The following is a 19,991-nucleotide window of genomic DNA, read 5'->3' on the forward strand; positions in this document are numbered from 1 at the left end:
AGGTTTTTTTTTTTTTTTTAGAAATTCCTGAGGCAAGGCCGAGATGAAGAATGCATGTCACACTTCAAAATGGGTTAAACTAGAGATGAGCTACCTTTACTAGAGAAAGTAGAAGGCGATCGTAGGAAATTAAAGTGCACATTTGTTTGGGGTTATAAATATGTCAGCATAAAACGTTTAATTTGTTAAAACTAAGACATAAAACGATAGTAGTAATCTAGTTGGTTATCAAGAGTCTGAAATCAAACGATTGACGTCAATCGGAGGAGGATAAAAGTTGAGAAAAAAATGTGAAATAAGATTCTTAAAGTGTCAATAGCAGGATGGCAAGAATCAATAGGACTATAAACGAAGGAATGAAGAGAACATTATTGTATTGTGTATTGTATTTTTGATTCATGGGCCGCGATTGATGGTGCCGGCCCGAATGGATTGTCGTGATATTATTAATTTAAGCAATAACAGAATAAAGGAACTGCTAGGTATTGACAGTTAAAGGCTAATTGTCATTATGGGGGACACTCTCCTGCTACACTTATGCAAAACATTACTGAGATAGACACCGAAGATTAGGAAGTACCATGCCGAATGGGTAAAATGCACGGCTGACAAAATGTTAATGCGTAGGCCTCAAAAAGGTTCACTATCAAGAATATTGCAACACATGACAACATATTTACATGTTGTATCCTCAGGGAAGAAGTTACAGAAAAGAATAGCCATTGTAGAATTATGGAAAATGTATCCGAGCAACAGAGAAGACCTGCCCAAAAAGTGGTGGTTGCTTAAGAAGTATAAAGGGCAGGACACAATGCCCTCGGCTCCTCCTCCTTCTGAAAACAAGTGTACAGACACTGGCAAACAGGGGTTTTATCCTTTAAAGGGGTTAAAAGCAGCAGTGTGGTATGTTAACCCGACATATGCGCCCCCAGTTTATAATAGGGAGGACAACATGTAAGAGAGCAAGATAAAAGAATATAAAGAGCATGATGAAAGAAGGGAGACAGAGATAGAAGAGCTTAAGAGACAAAAAGAAGGGAAGGCCAAAGTCAAGCAAGTGACAATAGTGCAGAACGAGTGGATGGGAGGACAGATATTACTCAAATTAGACGGAAAGGTCATCAACGATATTAGAGAAAGAGAAGAAAGAGGAACGGGAAAATGAGGAACAGGCACGAGAAAGGGCATACAAAAAAGAGAAGGAAAAAGAGAGGAAGCAAAAGGAAGAATGAAGAGGTATGAAGAACAGACAAAAGCAAAAGGGAATAGAGAAGAAACATGACTAAATAGAAACACAGATTGAAAGCACATAGGTTGCAAAGAAGGCAAGAGTAAGAAGCGAAAAGGGAGATGAGAAGAAGGGAAGAAGAAATGAGAAGGAGTAGGGACACAGGGATGACGAAATAGATCACATTGTTAATAGATGTATAGTACCAATTGAAGCAAGAGAATGCCAAGTAGAACAATACTAAGAAGAATGACAGATGTGGCACAGTATATGCTCAGACTTACAAGATGTCGCCCTCCTTAAGTTTTTTCACTGCTGCAGATTTGGACATGCGAATCTTTGAATCAAGGTTCTGGAGAAAGTCGGTAGCGGACATATCCTGGGGATGGGTGGCTTCTTTGGACTGGTTTCCTGATGGGTCCGTCCTCCCTTCATCTGCTTGTGCTGCTGAATCCGTACCCTCCAACCCTTCTACTGTCTCCTCATCATGACTTTTTCCATTATCCAGTTGTTTAGGGTCTGTCAATATTGGAATATGCAGAGTCTTCTTTAAGAATATAGAGTCGTTAGTATACAGTCTGTTGGCTCGTTTGATTTGCTCAATCTGCAAAAATAAGGCACAACAAAGTCTGGTCAGTATCTATTCAGTCAACATGTGCATATTAATCCATGCAGAAATTTACACCGTTCAACAACAGGCAAGCAACGCCAAAAAATGACCTGCTGAAAACAGGGAGAGAAAATACTATCACATTAATGAAGGCATATAATAGGTACCAAAAGAACATTGCCATTAAAATATTCTGGACCATTGGTGTACCCCAGCATATAAATTCACTACTTATCTACAAAAAGATGGACCCCACTTCATGCAGTCATATATTCATTACATTAGGGAAGAAGAAAACAGAGGCCTAAAACGGCAAAGTTATGTACAGCGTATTAGGTTAGAGACTGAAACCAAAAGCAGGAAAACAGACTGCAATGTCCGATACTACGGCAGTGCTCTAATCGCATCAAAATAAATGTCTGTAAAGTACTCACTCCAGCATGTCACTGTTTTAAAATGTCCTTGTCTCCAGTTAACATGATAGACAAGTCCTGGTATTCCCTCATCAACATTTGAGAGACATAGGCTGAGTAGTTACTCGTTAGTACTGGCCAGGGAAAAATTAATGTATTTGTCCCCCTTGGAGTAAGGGTCTTCCGATGCAACTAAGGGTTTACTCCATGCATTCGAGAAGAGGGGCTCAGTTCCTCTATAGCGTTAGATCTTGCCATGAATGGAGGCACAAACTATTTTTCTGGGTCTTCCCATTCCTTCCACATGACCTCCATCCTTAGGTTAATAAGGAGCAGTTGCAATGAGGTGGTGGTGACAAAATAACTTAAATATTTGTGGAATGGGTGCGCAGCAGAAAGCCTGTTGAATTCCCCTTTATCCCGGACTCTCTAGAGCTTGCCTCTTAAATATTATCCCCACGTCCTCCTGAAGTGAGTCCTTCTTTAGTGTCAACGACATTCCTCCCTTCTTCTCAGAGGATGCTCTCAATTGTGGGGTCCTCCTCCTCCTTTTGGGGGCAGCAGGCTCATTAAGTGCAATGATCAGGGCTACCATCACCTCTGCAAAAATGGCGGTCACTAATGCACCATTGTTCCAACGTTCACCACTGGACAGAAAACCAACATTTCCACCAATGTGATATATATATATATATACCCTAGCAGCATATATATATATATATACATATATATATATATATATAGGGATGTCTTTGGTTCACCAGAAATTCTTTTTCAACATTGTACCAGGCAGGGAGGGCAACATACCTGTTCCACTGTGGGCTTCCTCTAAGATTCTTCTTCAGGGGAACAAAGCCACTCTGATGGTTTAGACCTGAATGCCCCAGAAGTGAACCTCTGATACAGATCACAAGACAGAGGAATCCAAGGAAAGACCCACCTGTGGGAACCCTTGGAGGGGAGGGATGTGGGGGCAAGAAAACGTTTAGGCATGGGCACGTAGCGGACAGCGGAGACCAAGAAGGACGCAAAGACCTCTTAATCCTTAATAAACCTGTCAATGAATTACATACAGATGGTTAACTAAAAGGTGATGGGGAACTTCTCCAATAAATGTAATCAGAACAAAACGGTCATGATGGATTTCTCCTAGTGACGGTTTTTCCCAGTGGCTGCAGGTGCCAGGCCCATTAGCCCTAGCGTTCAAGTCCAAGCCTTGGAACTACTGGGCTCAACTGCCACCTCACTCTGCTCTGGCATTTGTGGGTTCAGAACAGTCTTTCCTTAGCTCTAGGTGTGGAATTTCTGAGGTCCCACACCCCTGGGCTACTACACTGAGTGCTCGAGTCCTTTTTGTAGATGGCATGGAGACCTCTAGATGTCCACTGAGCATCCTGTCCACACCTGGGACGCCTTATCCATTTCCGCTCTACACTGATCATACTCTTCCCTGACCCTCTCGCTTTCCACCTCCCACCATCTGGGCCTACTATGGCCAACGTGGACCACTGTAACCGGCCTATTTTGGCTGGCTTGGTTCCCATTGTCCTCCCAGTAATTTTGCTTTGTAGATCTTCTTCACCACCTCCTCTGTAACACTTTCCTCTGATGTCACAAATGGTTCAGTCTCACATCCCAGACTCTGATGTTACCTCCTCTCTCCTCTTCACTCTTGCTGTAACCAGCTCCTTCCAATCTCTACTGTTATTACTCCCTTTTACTTCCCCTCTGCTTTCAATGTATCCCTTCCAGTCCACTCCAGATTTGACGTCCTTTTCTCTACCATCCCCGCTTGAACTCTGCTGCAGATTTTACCTCCTACTTTCCTATCACCACCACCATGCCTTTCCTTCCACTGCCTTCTTCAGACCTCATCACCTCCTCCTGCTCTCCTCTTCTCCATTCCTGCAGCCTCCTGGTCTTCCACCACCTTCCATTCTCCATTCAGCCATCTCATTCATACCGAGTTCTCTCTTGTCCGTGAGTGGAGCTTACACCGAGGTTCTCCACTGTGAATGGTGATTGAGGGAGGGCTGGGAAAGGCTGGGTTGCCCGCGTGCACCTGGGGCCGATTTGGGCTCCGGCATTATGGTTCAAGCATATATCTGGCCTGTCTGCGACTTTACGTTTTAGATCGGTTCCTCTGATCCTCCCTAAAGGCTCCCAGCCCTGTGTTGAGAGCTTCTGCTTTTCAGCGTGTGAATGTAATACAGAAACTAAAGACAGGATAAGCTTCGTCCACTCACTGAATAGTCTGTGTGCTTTGGGAACTTGTAACATGTTATTCTCGGCAGGGAATTCCTCTGCCGAGAGACAGTGCTTTTGTAACTTGGTTTTCCCTCCCATACAATCCTCAGCGAGAAAGTCAAAGGGTTGAAATCTGCTGTACTGCCCGACTCGTCCAATGTCTCTTGAGTGGTAAAATAACTACCGGGATGTTCTGAACAAAGTTTTAGAAATGTTACGGGAAATGTTTTCTTGAATGGGGAAAGGCACACTTTTCTTCACTGGAGCTCGAGGTCTGTTTGAAAAGGGCTCACGTCAAGGCTCTCTTATTTGGCGAGTGAGTACCTTCTTAAACTGCAGGCTTTCCCCATAGGTTTGGGTAGGTGTCATTGTGGGGACAGAAAATCATTCATGAGGTTTTAAAATGTATTTGAACACAAAAAGAATTGGCATAGATAATGGCAGTAGCATGAAATATTCAGCCATCATGGTTGATAGCACAATGAACTAGGCACTGTCTTTGGCATGTGGGCCCTGGCAAAAATAAGCAGATAAAGGCTGGATCTGCCCAGGGTGCTTTTTGTATTAGACGGCGGAGGGTAGCCCCTCAAAACTACCTCCGAGGTGGGAGACGGCAGAAGGAACGGAATCATGTGAATAAAGGAAGCGACATGTGCTTTCATTAACGTTGACAAGCTGAAGTTCGCTTCCCTGAAGTGAGAGACTGCACCTTCCAAGGATATGAATTGGTCTTCAAGGATGAATGAGGCGTTTATAAGGAGGTCCATCAGCGCTTCAGAAGGAAACGAAAGACACAGATATGTTCTCTGGGGGTAGTTGCTGCCTTTATTTTAAACATGGACTTGCTGCCGGTTAATTGTTGTATTACATTTCAATGTAATTACCTTCCCTGTATGTACTTTGCGTTCTTACACATAAGGTTTTTATCTTTATGCCTTCCTAGTGGACGGATGTATTTGGGAGGTTTGAGGCCTGCAATGAAGCATTATGGCCGTCCCATACCATGTCCTGGAAACCAAGGTAAAGTAACATGCTGCCCGCAGGCCCATCCACCACTGGCTTGGGATGAACCAAGCCCCTAAATCACTGCCTTGGTGGTTTCCAGAACCAAGCAGTAGACTATGTCACAGCATATAGCTACAAGCCTGCCTGGGGCGTAGACAGATCTCAGTTTTGTAAGAAAGATGGGGCAAGAAGACTAATAAGTTTCTTTTCTTTGCAATGCCAATGCATTGAAATGCAGATCTTTAGAGTTTCCTGCGTTGGATGGTCTGTTCTTTTTCGGCGACATCCACTTTGATTTTTGCTGTACTACTGAAGAGGGGCAGAGGAACGTGTCCATCATTGCGTCGGCCCTTCCCCCATGTTGATATTACAGAAAGGAATGGTGTACATCGCTCCTGGCATCTACCCCCTCCCCAGCATTGCACCACTGGGGGTGAGAAGCTACTCGCTCAGGCAACTCTACAGACCCTACCCAGATGACTTCATTGAGGCAATAAACCTGTAGACAGTGTAGCAACTAGCTGTAATCATGAAGAAGGCAAATACCATCATGGCTGAGGCCAACACATGTAGAAGCATTAGACACGAAGCGCCTACACATCCAACACGAAGATACACAAACACCAAGTCAAATTACACTTCGACACGAAGAACATGCTTGCATCCACTAGGTTAGAAAACATATACTCTCTTTTCTATGCTGAAACACAAGATGCACAAGAATACATATAAAGCTTGCTTAATGCAGAACGCAACTGAAATAAGTGGCCATGCAAACCAAGATGGAGTATGCAGCCACACTTAGGTGAATTGGAGACATCAAGAAGCCACAAGACTGCAGGGCGACCCTGACTCACTGAGTCAGCAGAAAAGCAAAGCCTGAACAGCTCAAGTGCACATGTTTAACCAAGGTTATCAGGGAAGGAAAGGTTTGGATTAGCACCGGAAAGGTACAGATGGTAAACATGTCCCAGGCGTGATCCTTTCCGAGGAAGCAAAGAAACAAATGTTGCTGGAACGTCAAATTCCCCCCTACCCAGATCTGACATCGACAGGAAAGTAGCTCGAACAAGTCTCTAGAGGCCAAGGGAGGTAATGACACTCACAGTAAAAGGGCTAAAATACTGAGCAGAATCATTTGTGACCTGTAGCTGGCAGAGAATGCCTATTCATTAGAGCCAGACATGGGCAGACATTTGGTTCCCTTCCATTTCTTTGGGACTAAAGATACAAGACAATGTGAAGTTGAAAGCTAAATGTCCTGGCTTGCGGCCTAGGGAATCAGAAAATGGTAAACTCATTGGGACACGCAGCACCTTAGGGCCCTTCTAATCTCCTTCAATTATTGCTCATGTGCTGGTAACCGCCCAGGGTTGCAGGGCTGAGAAAGTCCAACCCCGATTCACCTTTAACGCTGTATGGGTTTGTAGAGGTGTGTGGCTTTAGCCATAGTTTATGGGCTAACCAGCCATGGCGCTGTATATCCTTAGGGCCGCAGGTCATGGGAAACTACAACCCCCATGTTTCCCAGCGGCAACGTGGCACACGCATGTGCCGCCAGTTCCTGATGAGCCTGCAACTGCCTGTGCTCCTTGCTGATTGTTTTGACCTTAGTAGCATGGGCAGGACGTGGAGCGGGACGCTGGAGGCAAGAGTTTTTGCCGGACCCTGGGGCGGCGGTGAACCCGCAGGAGCGGCGGTGAGACTCATGAAGTCAGACAGAGGTCAGAACAGGAAGCATTTTCCCCACTCGCAGCGTCTTCAGCTACGAAACAGTTGATACATCACGCCTTCAGCTATATGCTTGGGGAAACAGAACCCGAGATAAATAACCAGCTACTGTGAAGCAAGTTAATGCATGCATGCATAAGCGGAATGCTAGTGCTCTAATGGGAAGTTGCTTCCCAGGCAGGGGTTGTGATCGGTCTTGCATGACATGGATTGTGAGAATACATTGTGCATCTATGTGCACCCTGTGAGGAAACACGGCCGCGATTTCTGAATTTCTCTTCCTGCAAGCCATGCGCTGGGATTGCAAGTGTTGGGACAGTCTTTTTGAGCTAGGAGAAAGGACGCTGTGTGAAACCATTGCAAGGACAATAAGGGTGCAGTGTCCATGGGGTCCTAGGAAGATTTGTGTTTGTACCTCAAGTATTCATGTGTATCATTCCATTCATGGTTTATTTCATCCTGTGACCATCATTCCAGTATGCTGTGCTCATGTGTATTTGTTTCATTATGGTCCCTTCATGTGTATGTTCATTGCTCTGGTTAAAATAGGTTATAGGTAGGAGTTTCAGTATTGGAAGGACTGTGCAGACACTCAATTAAAAGGGTGTTACTTATGGGTTCAGATTTGCATGACTTTCCCTTACATCCCCCATACCTATCCATTTATGTTAACCTAATCCTCTGTCCGGTGACCCTCTTTCCCCGACCTATCCACAACCTTTCCATAACCCTCTTCCCACCATTACCCATCTCGTGATGAAATGTTTTGCAAACATTAGGGACCCGTGTCAACCAAGGTAGGGGAGGGGGGTCGTACTCCATTCGGCATCCGTGGTTAAGGAAGGGTTGCGGATAACCCCCGCCCTTTTGGTGCGACAAACGCTCATCTCAACAGTGTTGCAGCCACCACTCACAGTGTGCCCCGATTACATGTTATCTTTTTGTAGGTGGTTTCAGGTGGAGCTACTAGATATGGCCTGTTGGTGTACTAACCCCCTACTGAACCCATAACCAATTGAGTCACTCACCCAATCCCATCCCACCTTACTGCTTTTTCCTGCCGCAAGCCTGAAGCACTGTGTCGTTCCGGGGAGGACCGGATTGCCAATCGCGGGTGAAAACCCAGACAGTCGTCAGAAGCCACCTTGGGTGACATTTCTGCCTGCTCCCCACGGGACGACACTGCAGACCGGAAGGCAGAGTGGCAGATTGTGGGAAGAGACGCTCTGAAGGCGTGAGCTGACCAACTGATGTAAGTATGAAACCAGTAATCTGACAAAGGTGGGCAGGAAGTGTTGTATAAGTTGTGGGAAAGAAATAAAGTGAGAAAGTTTCCCTGTAGCCAAGGCAGTAGCCAGGGTTGTGGAAGGTGGCACCTTATTACGTATTACCGAAAAAATTCAAATAAATCAAAAAACTAAGAGACGATTCCCTGTGTCAAGGCATAGAAGAAGGGCCACATCCCTAAGGGGCAGTTATAAGAAAACTATCATAAGTGAGGCAAGAAGACAGCCGTGGGTTTGGGGTTATCGTGTTGTTTTGGGAGTGCACTCAGACGTATGTGTGTAGAGGTTGTTGACGTCAGTAGAGAGAGGTGAGGAAGATCGACGGAGGGGTACTCGCCGGAAATAAGTTCTAAATAGGATTGGGAAGATTGATAAGAGGAGGTTGTTGGCCCATGGCAGGGGGCACATAGATTGCAGTGAAGTGACAGAAAAGATCTTGGTCTTGTGGCATGAGGTAATAACCGAATAGTGGGGAGCCGGCTCGAGGTTGTGGAAACAGGTTGTTCTGGTATCGATGCAGGCTCCAGGAGCACACAGAAGTTTGGAATTGGCCGTAAAGGGCAGAGTTTGGAGTATGGGCAGCGGTTGTGGTGCACGCCTCAATTGGTGCTGGTGAAGCCAGAGAGGATTGCAGGAAGGTTTGAGAAGTGTTGAAATTTGAAGAAAATATATTGATTTTTGATAAAAGGTTACGAAAATAGAGTGAAAATACTTGTGTTATGAACAAAAGCCCATTTTGATGTTAAGTAAGTATCGTCAGTCAGAAGTGTGACGTGCCATCATGGGAGACACTCCCCTAATGCATACGTGCAAGCTCCTTCCGCTGTATAAAGTTAAGATTTCCAAGTATGGCATGGAATGGACTCGCGAGACAGTGGGCAAGATGGTAAAACCTTGGCCCCAGGAGTGCACTCTTTCGAAACCTGTGCTGCAATACATGACCACGTATTTACATGCCAGATATAAGGACAAGAAGCTGCAAAGCAGGCTAGCAGTTCTAGAATCATGGGCGATGTTTGGGGACGAGGTGGAGGACCCACTCAGGAGAGAGTGGATACTTAATCTGCTCCTCCTGCGGCTAACTCACACTCTGACGCAGGCCTCTTTAACGTGCATCTCTCCATCTCCAACACTCTGGCAATCTATGCCCCGGTCATGAGAATCCATCTGAGGCCTACCTCCAAGTCCAACTCTTGGTATGACTTTGATCTCGCCAACCTTAAACGCAAGTGCAGGGTGGCAGAGAGGAAGTGGAGGGATTCGGGGGCATCCTCTGACAAACACGCCTGCCGGCTACTCAAAGGCAAAAGACAAACTCTATGTCATCTCCAAGAAGAGAGCCCATATCCAAGCCTGCGTCCATGCGGCCTCTAACAACACGGACAAATCTTTAAAATCTGAAAGAAGCTGGCCAATACTACTGCAGTCTCCACCTCTCTCGTCCCAGACGCTCTGCACAGAGCTGGCATCTCATTTCACCGCTAAAAATCAGGACATCCTGTCCTCACCTTCCTCTTCCTCTCACTCTCTCAGGCACCACTTGACGGCATCTCCTTCACCTCTTCTTTTTTCCTCCTTCTCTCTCGACATCCGACGATGTTTCGAGACAAGTCCAATCGATGAAAGTTTTGTCTAAACAGGTGCTGCCCTGCTCTTCCAGAACCATCAAGGACCACATTGACACCCTTGCTGCAGTCTAGGCCGATTTCTGCAATCACTCTTTCACCACTGGATGTTTCCCCTCTCTCCTCAAGCACTCCCTTATGCACCCCTCCTAAAAAAGCATTGTGCCAATTCTGCCTGCCCAATTTCTATCACTCCTTTCCTGGGCAAACTTCTGTCAAAGTTGGCCATTTCCCAGCTTACTCTCCAGACTGAATCAGTTGGTTGCCTCCACGCCCATCAGTTTGGCTTCAGAGTAGCCAGAGGCACGGAAACTGCTCTTCTGAACACCTGTGAAGATCTGCTCTCTACTCTTGACTCTAGCTCTCCTTCTGTCCTCATCCTCTTTGAGCTTTCTTCTGCTTTCGACACAATCACTCTACCCTGACAAATCAACTTTGTGAGAACCTGGGCATCACTAATCAGGCTCTGGCGTGGCTGACCTCCTTCCTCTTCGACCGGCCCTCCCAGTTGCAACTTGGATCCTTCCTCTCAACCACCACTCTCTCTACATATGGTGTCCCCCAGGGCTCTATCCTCTCACCCTGGCTCTTCAATGTCTATCTGGCCCCTTTGGCCCACCTGATCTCCACCTTCTCCTCCAACTTTCATTGTTATGCGGATGACACTCAACTCTCCTTCAGGCTTCCCTCAGCCGCCTCTTCTGCCTCGCTCATTCCTAACTTTCTATCCGCGATTCAGAATTGGTGCTCCTCCAACAATATCTGCCTTAATGCCAGTAAGATGGAGATCCTTCTCATTGGGACCCTTGCTCCCGTTTTCCCTCTCTCTGGCTGCCCTCCTTGCACCCTCTACCCTCGCCTTCCTGTGAGGCAAAAAACATTGGTGTCAACTTCGACTCCACTCTCTCCTCTCCTCACATCACGGACCTTGCCAAGAAGGCCAACTTCCAGCTCCACCTCCTCAAAGGTATTCTATCTATTAGAGTGGCCCTTTGGTGCATAGAGTGGGTCTTAAGTACGGACATTTCTCTTTCTATCTTTTCCCCCTCAGACCACTCTGCCTCCTGTTCTGGGTTTGCTCCCATCAGAGGGGCCGTGTGTGCTTCTCCTCTCCTCCTCATCTCCACCTTCCTCCTTGCCCCCCCCATATGCCTCCATTCTCCCACAACTGTCATCATGCTCCTCTTCCTCCTCAAAATTCAACCGTTTAAAAATGCTTTTCCCCGCCGCCCTTCATGGCTCTAACGATCTTGGATCCTCCCTTCCTTTGCGGAGACCCCGCTGTGCTCCTCGCTACCTTGAGGGTGGCCCCACTCTCCCTTCTGCTACGATATAATGTCCCAATCCTCCTTAGTATCCCCTCATCCTCGCCGGGAAGCGTGTGATTTTTCATCATCGCCTCCATTTCCCTAACCCGGCTCTCCCAACTCCTTTCTTTTTCCTCTTTACTTTTCTCCTCGCTCTTGCTTAGACAAGCCTTTTAACTCCGCCTTCTCTTCCTTTTTCTACTCAATTGCACATCTCTCCCTTTCTTCCTCTCCTTCCCTTGTTGACCTTCTGCTTCCTTCTGTCATTCCCTTTCCTCCTCCTTTTTTCTCATTGTTTCCCTGTCTTCCATTTCCTTTTCCGTCTGCTTCTTCTAACTCCCTCCTCCTTTTCTCCTGACGCTTTCTTTCCTTTGATTTTCCTATACCTCTTCTATCTCTTTGCCATTCTCTTTCTTCCTCCTCCAACCTCTTTCTCTGTTGTGCTTCTTTGTCTTTAGCTTCTCTTTCTCCGTCTTTGGGGTCGCTCTTCTGTTGTCAGTCTAGTTTAAGCAATATCTGTCCTCCCACCCACTCGCTCTTGTCCCTCCCTTGTCACTCTCTGCTAGCTTCACCTGCAGCTTGCAGTGCTCTTTATACTCTGCGGATGCAGTGACTTTGAGTTATCTAACTTGGCTCCATCTATTGAGTCTTCACTGCTATATGCATGGGGTGCACACATGGGATTACTGTAACCTGCCTCTGCCTTCAATTCTACCAATAACACCATCATAGTTCAAAAGAAAGTCAAAACCTTAGGAGTAGTCCTTGATGAAGAACTCTCCATGAAATCCCATATTTCTGGCATTAAATCTAGTTGTGGTGCTATAAACAAGAGAATTAGATATATTCGACCATTCATATCGGAAGAGAACTGTGCTCTATTGTCCACTGCATTGATAAATTCAAGATTGGACTATTTTAACAGCCTCCTGGCGGGCACCACAGCCTCTAACATCCAATCCTTACAAGTGGCACAGAACAATGCCGTGCGTAATATTTTCAATCAGTCACGTCACACACACATCTCTACTTTTAGGAAAAAACTCCACTGGCTACCCGTCAAACACCGCATAACGCATAAAATGCTTACTACGACCCATAAATGCCTCAGTCTCAGCGGACCAACCTATCGGTCATCCCGTATAGGCATCAAACCTAACGTGAGGAACCTTCGCTCTTCTTCTGCGGTCACTCTCAATTATCCTAAATTTAGGACAGCTAAATTTGGAGGTACTACATTGGATGCTGAGGGTCCCCTTTTATGGAACACACTTCCAGCTGGTATACGGCAGATCCAGAGCTATACAGCATTCAAACGTGCCGTAAAGACTCACTTATTTAACCTGGAATAATCTCCTGACTCGCTTCTCCATCTGCCTCTTATGCTTGTTTGTCTTTGTCTTGTTCTTGTTCTTTGTGCGCCCTGAGGCCCACGGGGATGTTGGCGCTTTACAAAAATTAAAATAAATAAATATTTGCCCCAGTGTCTCTTGGTATTGGTAGTTCTGCACCATAAGCAAAACGTTTAAAGAAATCTTTCTCTTTAAGCATTCGCCTTTTCACTTCCCCTTTTGCCAGGGTTAATCTTGACCATTATGCATTTCAGAGTTCATTCACTTTGCAGCTTCAATTCAGGAGTCAATGTTAATATCACAGGCTTGGTTTTACCTCCCCATCTCTGTCGTTCACCCGAGAGGGTCGCCGGCATCCTTGAAAAACAGTGCAGTCTTCTTGTCTGGGATTTGGCTCTCTACATGGTTTCCCCAACCCTTTGCTCTGGTCCCTCCTGCTCCAGTGGGTTCCCCTTTGCCCCAGACGTTCTGATCCTTCTTGTGTTACACCCTGCTCCAATTCTCATGGAGCTCCCTCAGTCGAGCTCGGACCCCTTTTTTAGCTTTTCATACGGGTCTCCCTCAGTCAGACTCAGACCACTTTACTTCACCCATGGGTCTCCCTCGGTCGGGCTTGGACCCTCTCGTTTTGCATAAAGGTTCAATAAAAAATAAATTCTGGACTTCAGATCCCACACAATGCAGCTTTCTTATTTTGCTCCCAGTTCGCCAGCTCCCCAAAATGGCATTCTGCAAGTTCTGGGAGTTTGTGGGGTTTCCAATGGGGCTTTTTCGGGGTCAGGGTCATCCTACCTACCCCTCATGGGCCTGGGTTTAAATTTTACACCCAGGGGATGAGCCTTGGCTTGGGTTCTGTCAGATAGCTCCAGCTGCCCCTGGTCTGGCTGCCTGGAAGCACAGCTCTCTTGCCACACTACAGCCTCTCCTGCACTCACAGGCCCAGTGACTTGGCAGCCTGACCTCCTTCTCAGAGTTCCTTACCAGGGTCTCTTCAGCTTCTCCTTGGCTCCTTTGGACAGCACGATCCTCTCAGCCTCGCCAGCTCGCTCAAATGTGCCTGTGTGCTCTGCCTTTTATACTGACTGGGAGGCTTAACAGGTTTCAGGTGGGAATGATTGTGGAGGGAGGCCTGACCTTGCCTGGCCTCATTATCGGGACACAATGGCGACTGCCCATAGGAATCCCTGGTGCATTGGCTGCGATGGGTAATCTTCATAGCTCCCTTTTTCTTCTTCTTCTCCTTCGTAGTATTGCTAAACAATGGGTGGAGGTGGACATGTAATGGCATTGCATATATTTCCTAAAGGCAGAGTGGGCATGATGGTGACTGAGCGCCAGACCCTGCTTGGTGTTATTAGTGGGAAATGGCACTTGCATATCATTATAGGCAATCTTCCTAGTCTTGGTCTTTGGGTTTTTATAGTGGATGAAGGCAGTGTGGGAGTTTTCATTTTTCTTAGGGATCATCGAAAAACCATGTGCATATTTATCAGGGTGAAGGGGGCAGATTTATTGTTGTGGGTGAATGGGTTTTGGGCGATAATATCCCCTGATGACTGAGGGGATGTCGGGTAGGGATACATTGGAACAGGGGGAATGCCGTGTCTCGGCCAAGGGTCTTCCTCCCACATTCTGCAAGGCTCCCTTTCCCAGGTGATCCTCCTTCGCTTGTCTGCCCCCAGGGTTGGATCCAAGAGCTATAGCCCTCCCCTGGCCACCTGAGTCAGGGATCCCCAGGCACAGCATGGGAGAAAAGCCTCAGGTTTCTCACAGTAAACTCAACATGACCATCTCATTTACTGAGCAGGGGATAGTGTGCTCCACTCCAGGGATCCACTAAATGAATGCACAATAATTTATTTGAGCATTTTGTGGCTAGACAGCACAGAGGTGGGGTGCCCCTAGATCCAGAGGTATTCCATTATGGAGTGAAGCCCGTAGAACTTCTGTTCAGACCAGAGATTCCCATGGACGAGAGGAGGGACATGTGTTCACACTAAAAACGGAAGCAGTTATAGTAAGGCAAGAGAGAGTAATTCTTCATGGGACGGATGATGAGGGGAAAGCATGGCGGGTAGTAATCGCCCTAGACGTAAGACTGACTTGGCAGATGAAGAGTTCTTTCGAGATGACTATTCGTGTTATGAAGTGGTGTGCTTTATAAGCATTACTTATAGAGAACAGGGAAGTACCACACAGGATGACCCTCATAAAAAGGGCACCATCATTTCATGACACAAATACCAGATGTCTTGTGGACCAACAGTCAAATTTGACGTTGGCCTACTGAATGAATTGGGGGCAGTCAAGATTAAATTGAAGCCAGGAGCAATTTTGCCCAGAATGAAGCAATATCTCATGTCCAGAGAAGCAGATAAGGACATTTCTTAACAAGTTCAGCACTGTTACAACAGGGGATCCTAGTGCCATCTGAGGCCCTATGTAACACGGCTGTGTACCCAGTGAAGAAAGGAACCGGGGGGCTGAGAGGGGGGGGGGAGACATGCAAATTTATTCACGATTTGCACCCCTAAACAATATTGCTGAGGCATAATTTCCGTTAGTTTCCAACCAAGCAACCATATAATGCAAGCCATCCATTTCACAGTGAATGATCTGAAAAATTATTTTTTCTCGATAAACCTTCGGGAAGAATCACAAGCTTTGACATTGTTTTCATACAAAAATAAAAAGTGTAAAGATACAAGATTACCTTTGGGGTACTGCGAGTCTCCTTCTATATTTAACAGAGTACTTCAAACGGATTTGGGGAAAGTACACAAGTTCAGTGCAGTAATTTAGTATGTGGACAATATTTTGGTGTGCAGTGAGACAGAAGAACAGTGTTGAAAATACTGAGTACAGCTGATGACAGCCTTGGCATACAAGGTGGACAAGGCCAAGGAACAGTATTGGCAAAAGGAGGTTGTATACATTGGGCAGTTGATCTCAAAGGAAGGCACATACATTAGACCCCTTCTAGCAGGGCTCAAAGAGGTTCAGAGAGAGAACAGCGAAATAGCCTGAACAAATGAAAGTGTAGAAGCCTTTGACAAATTGAAAAGAACAATATGTAAAGCACAGCACCGGTTTTGGGGATCCCGGATTACAATGAAGAATTCTACCTATTTTCACACTCCAATGGGGTGGTGATGACAGCAGTACTCACACAAACCCTTGGCTCACTAAAGCAGGCTTTTAGATCCTGAAATGAAGGGCCATTACCCCTGTGAACAAGCATTGGCTGCAGCAACCTGTGCACATGAGAAGTCAGCGAATATTACAATGGGCTGCAGAATAACACTGCATGTGAAACATGCCCTATATGCCATTCTTGAGAAACCCAAAAGCACATTGACAACACTAAGAACATCTGGGTATTATGAAGGCATCATGAAGCAAGACACAGACAACAGACTTGTATTTCAAACTAAAGCACTTTATTAAATCAAATGTCGGGATAGTTGAAAACCTATCTTGCCCTATGCTGAAGTGGGATTTCCACATTGGGATAAAACTAAGGAAAGTCTGAGACAAATAGTCCCACTTGAAAGTCTATCTGTGTCCACAACCTATACTTGCCCTCACCATTTAGACTCACAATTTGTAGGGATGTTAATAACCAAAGAAGCAAAGTTCATGCAAAGTTTGGTGCTTCTTCCAGCTCTCAGGTCTCTTTCCCCTAGTATATGATAGAGCCACAAAAAGTCTCAAGATCACTTTGCTCGAGCTCCAAGCAACATAGTTCAAGATAACCGTCAGGGTTCCCTTCCCCAAGTCTCATGCAACACAATTACAAATAAGAAGGGAGGGTCTTGAGAGCTCGCTCTCAAGACAACATGAACAGGTTTTTCAGTCTCAGGACTCCCTTCCCCAAGACTTCAGCTTCACCTTTTGTAGTTCGTTTTACTAGTTGGTTTTCCCAGTATTCTGGGTTTTTAGTATTCAGGGTTCACTGGTCTAGGTGCAGTGATCAGACCACATGGGCCACCCATGATAGGTCGCACAACCAGAATCCCTGGGCTCTTCAGCTCTTGCTGGTTCCTTGGCACTTGCTCCTGTGCCCCCAAGGGATTCCTTATTGCTTGTTCCTGTGCCCAACATTGTTCCATGGTATTTCTGCTTAATGTCTTTAGGTGGGCCTCCTAGCCTGGTATACAACGTCTCACTATTTTGGCTTCCCCTTGTCAGTCTCTTGAGCTGTACTTTAATGTTCTTATTGTGCTCCACACATGTACATTGCTTAATCGTTTTAATATGCAGGGATTGTGAATTGCTTTCAATTTAATAGTTACTTGTGTTGCTTATGGTTTTAAGTTTCATTCTGAAAAAATCACTCTTGTTTATTTCGAAAATGCATTCTTTTAAGTTGAATATAAGTTTGCTTTTCGTTCGGTATTCAAGATGCACTTTGGTAGTTATATATAGGTTTATTTTCAGCTCGGTATTCAGAATGCACTTTTGTGGTTAAATGTAGATCTGCTTTCAGTTCGGCATTCAAAATACATGGACAGGCACTTGCCTGCAGTCCGTTTCAGAGCTCCGCGCTGTCTGCGTGCACTTCCGACAATCAACAGCGGTCTTCTCCTTCTCTCAGCAGCTCCTGCTGTTTCTACTCTGCTTTTTCAGCTGGGAAACACCACCGTCGGGAGCCCTGCTCACCTGCCAGATGCTTCTTGGTCCAGTTCTCCTTCGGCTTTCCAATGGACGTGAAGGGTGTCCTCTGTAATCCTGGTCTGCCGAAGGGCCTGGTTCAGCGTCCAGTCCCACCACGGCTGCCTCCTCAAAGAGCATGTCCCTTGCTTCTCCCTCTTCTCCCTTGGGTGCGCCCAGTCCCTCAATTAATTTACCTGCAGCCTTCTAACAGGATAAACAGTATTTAACCAGATTGGATTACCTTCACCTGTTCTGAGTAAATCCCAAATGTTCAAAGGAAAAGAAGACATCTTGAACCAGTTCTTAAAGGTTCCAAGTCAATATAAAAGTTCACAAAAACCCACTGGTAATAATTCTTCAGCTTTCAGTTGAAAAGATCCCCTTCCAAGTTCAGCCAATAAAATAGCACCAATGGTAATCCTGGATGTTCTCTTTCTAAGATTAATAGCCACAGTTCCAGGATTAGGTTCACTTCTTCACCAACTGTACAATTGATTAATACCTCTGCAGTGCTTTTGCTATAATTGTCAGGATGCTACAGTTTCTATGAGAACAGTCTCCTTTGTTCCACAGTATACTACTACTTCAACCAACTTCAATGTGACATTCACTGATAGTTTTTACTCCACCACAGAACAGGTACTTCTGTTTCTTCTTCTACCATTTGGTACTTCAGTATTGTTAGGCATATAAAGACAAGACTCTTCAACCTCTACAGGTAGGCAAGGCACTCTCATCTGCCTTTCTGTCACTTAAGTAATTCTGCTTCACTCTTTACAAGTAACCAGCTCCCTTCCTCCGCTTTCCTTACACCTTCTTTGTTCCAGTAACTTTTGTTCCAGTAACTACCCTTAGGCTGTATTTCCACTCTTCCAGCTTCAGGTAGTAATGCCACACTTGTATCAGAGGACACTGGACCTTGGACAACCTTCTAAACCAGATGAAGTTCTTAATAGGGCTGGCATTAATGTGCAAAGGGTTCGCCTCTTGGCTTGAGTAATGCTTGTTCTTTGAGACAATGGAACAACTTCAAGAATAAAGGTTCAGTCTTCAAAGGAAAACAAAGATTTAGGCACACGCGATCACTCTTTCATATAGATTTTTAGCTTTAAAGAGATGCCAGTGATTGTATTTCTTATTTAATATCACGAAGACGGCTTCCGACTCCTGTAAGGAAATACAATAGGTCACACGCAAACTTCCTTTGATGCTCAATGTTCGTGTAACACTTGGGGAAAGTAAGGTTTTCGGAGTGGCTATAAAAAAGCGTTCCCCTTTTTATGAGAGAACCGCAACCACTCCTGCAACAGTATATCCTTCGACAATGGTATTAAAAAGGTTCTCCTTTTTACGTGCACACTATTGCACTCCCTAATAGTGCGCTCGATACATTTTCATGGTTAAGAAGATTTCCACAACGATTAACAGTTTATACTCACTTTAAACCTCACGCAAGTAACTTCTGAGCTGGTAACAGTTACTGGCAAGGCTTGTAAAGTGAACCTTAACGCAGAGCTTCATTCACCGGCTACAGGAAAACTGTGGTTGCAGACTGGTTCACGATTGCGACTTCAACTGCTACTACTGCTTCTTGCACTCTTGGGGCCCACATCATTCTGCAGCACTGGTGTCTGGGGTCAGGCCGCGTTAAATGGGAGCCTCCTTCACCCATCAGTCCCTCGGCTTGCCTTCTGCTCTGGGCCTCAGGCTTCAGTACGGTCACAGCAACTAGGCACACTTGGGGTAAGCTCCACTCTCAACACGTCTTCCACAGTGTAGCCACGGCAATGGCGGGTTTTAAACCATAGCACCCTCTCAGAAATTACAGGTGAAATCTGCTGTCGCCACGCTCCAGCGTCCTTTCTGTGATCACACTTCCTCGTGAATTGCCCAACTCATGCTCTGCTACTACTGCTTCCACTGCCAGCCTTCCAACTCCTGTTCCAGCTCCTTCTCCCTCTCCTCTCCTGCTCCGACCTTTTATGCCTCACAGGTTTGCCGATTGGCTTCAGGTGTAAGCCATTGACTTAATTGCCTGACCTGTGCAATTGCCTGACTACTACTTCTACATGCTTCTTCAGTCCTCTTCTTCGTCTCAAGTCCCTGTAAGATCCTGGGACATGTAGTTTACTTTATCAAAGTAAGATTTTTCTATTTCTGAAATATCTTTAAGTGTAGATTTAATTCCGTATGTGATTATAACAAAGGAACTGCATGTTTTAACTGGGCTAGGGGAAGATGATTTAGAGAAGACAACATTTCTGCCATTCCTTGTAGTGTACCTTTGGTAGTGAGGAGGGATTTTAATTTTAGGCACCAACAAGATTCCTTCTTTTGGCCCAATAAGTTTTGGTGCTACAATTTTAGGTTTTAGCGAGATTAAAATGACAGTAAGCTTTGACCTCTTCTGGCACAGTGGTAATAGTCTCCCCATTAGAGTAAAAATACTGTGTCTCATCACACAGCATCTCCTCACTTCTGCAGGATTCTTCACAACTGGCTCATAAATTCACTAAAATTCACAGCGACCA

The 19,991-nt window shown here is 45.7% G+C and overlaps 1 protein-coding gene across 1 annotated transcript in view; it reads right to left on the reverse strand.

The window, feature by feature from the left end:
* The window catches only part of LYSMD1 (LysM domain containing 1), a 164,416-nt gene that overhangs the window by 13,999 nt on the left and 130,426 nt on the right, over positions 1 to 19,991 (reverse strand). The window contains exon 2 of the mRNA XM_069649860.1: positions 1,513 to 1,832. Coding sequence (XP_069505961.1) covers positions 1,513 to 1,832 — 320 coding nt within the window. The remainder of the gene's footprint in view (positions 1 to 1,512; positions 1,833 to 19,991) is intronic.

This window comes from Ambystoma mexicanum, chromosome 1p (genome assembly GCF_040938575.1).
Source record: "Ambystoma mexicanum isolate Mex_15411 chromosome 1p, UKY_AmexF1_1, whole genome shotgun sequence".
NCBI classification, from domain to species: domain Eukaryota; kingdom Metazoa; phylum Chordata; class Amphibia; order Caudata; family Ambystomatidae; genus Ambystoma; species Ambystoma mexicanum.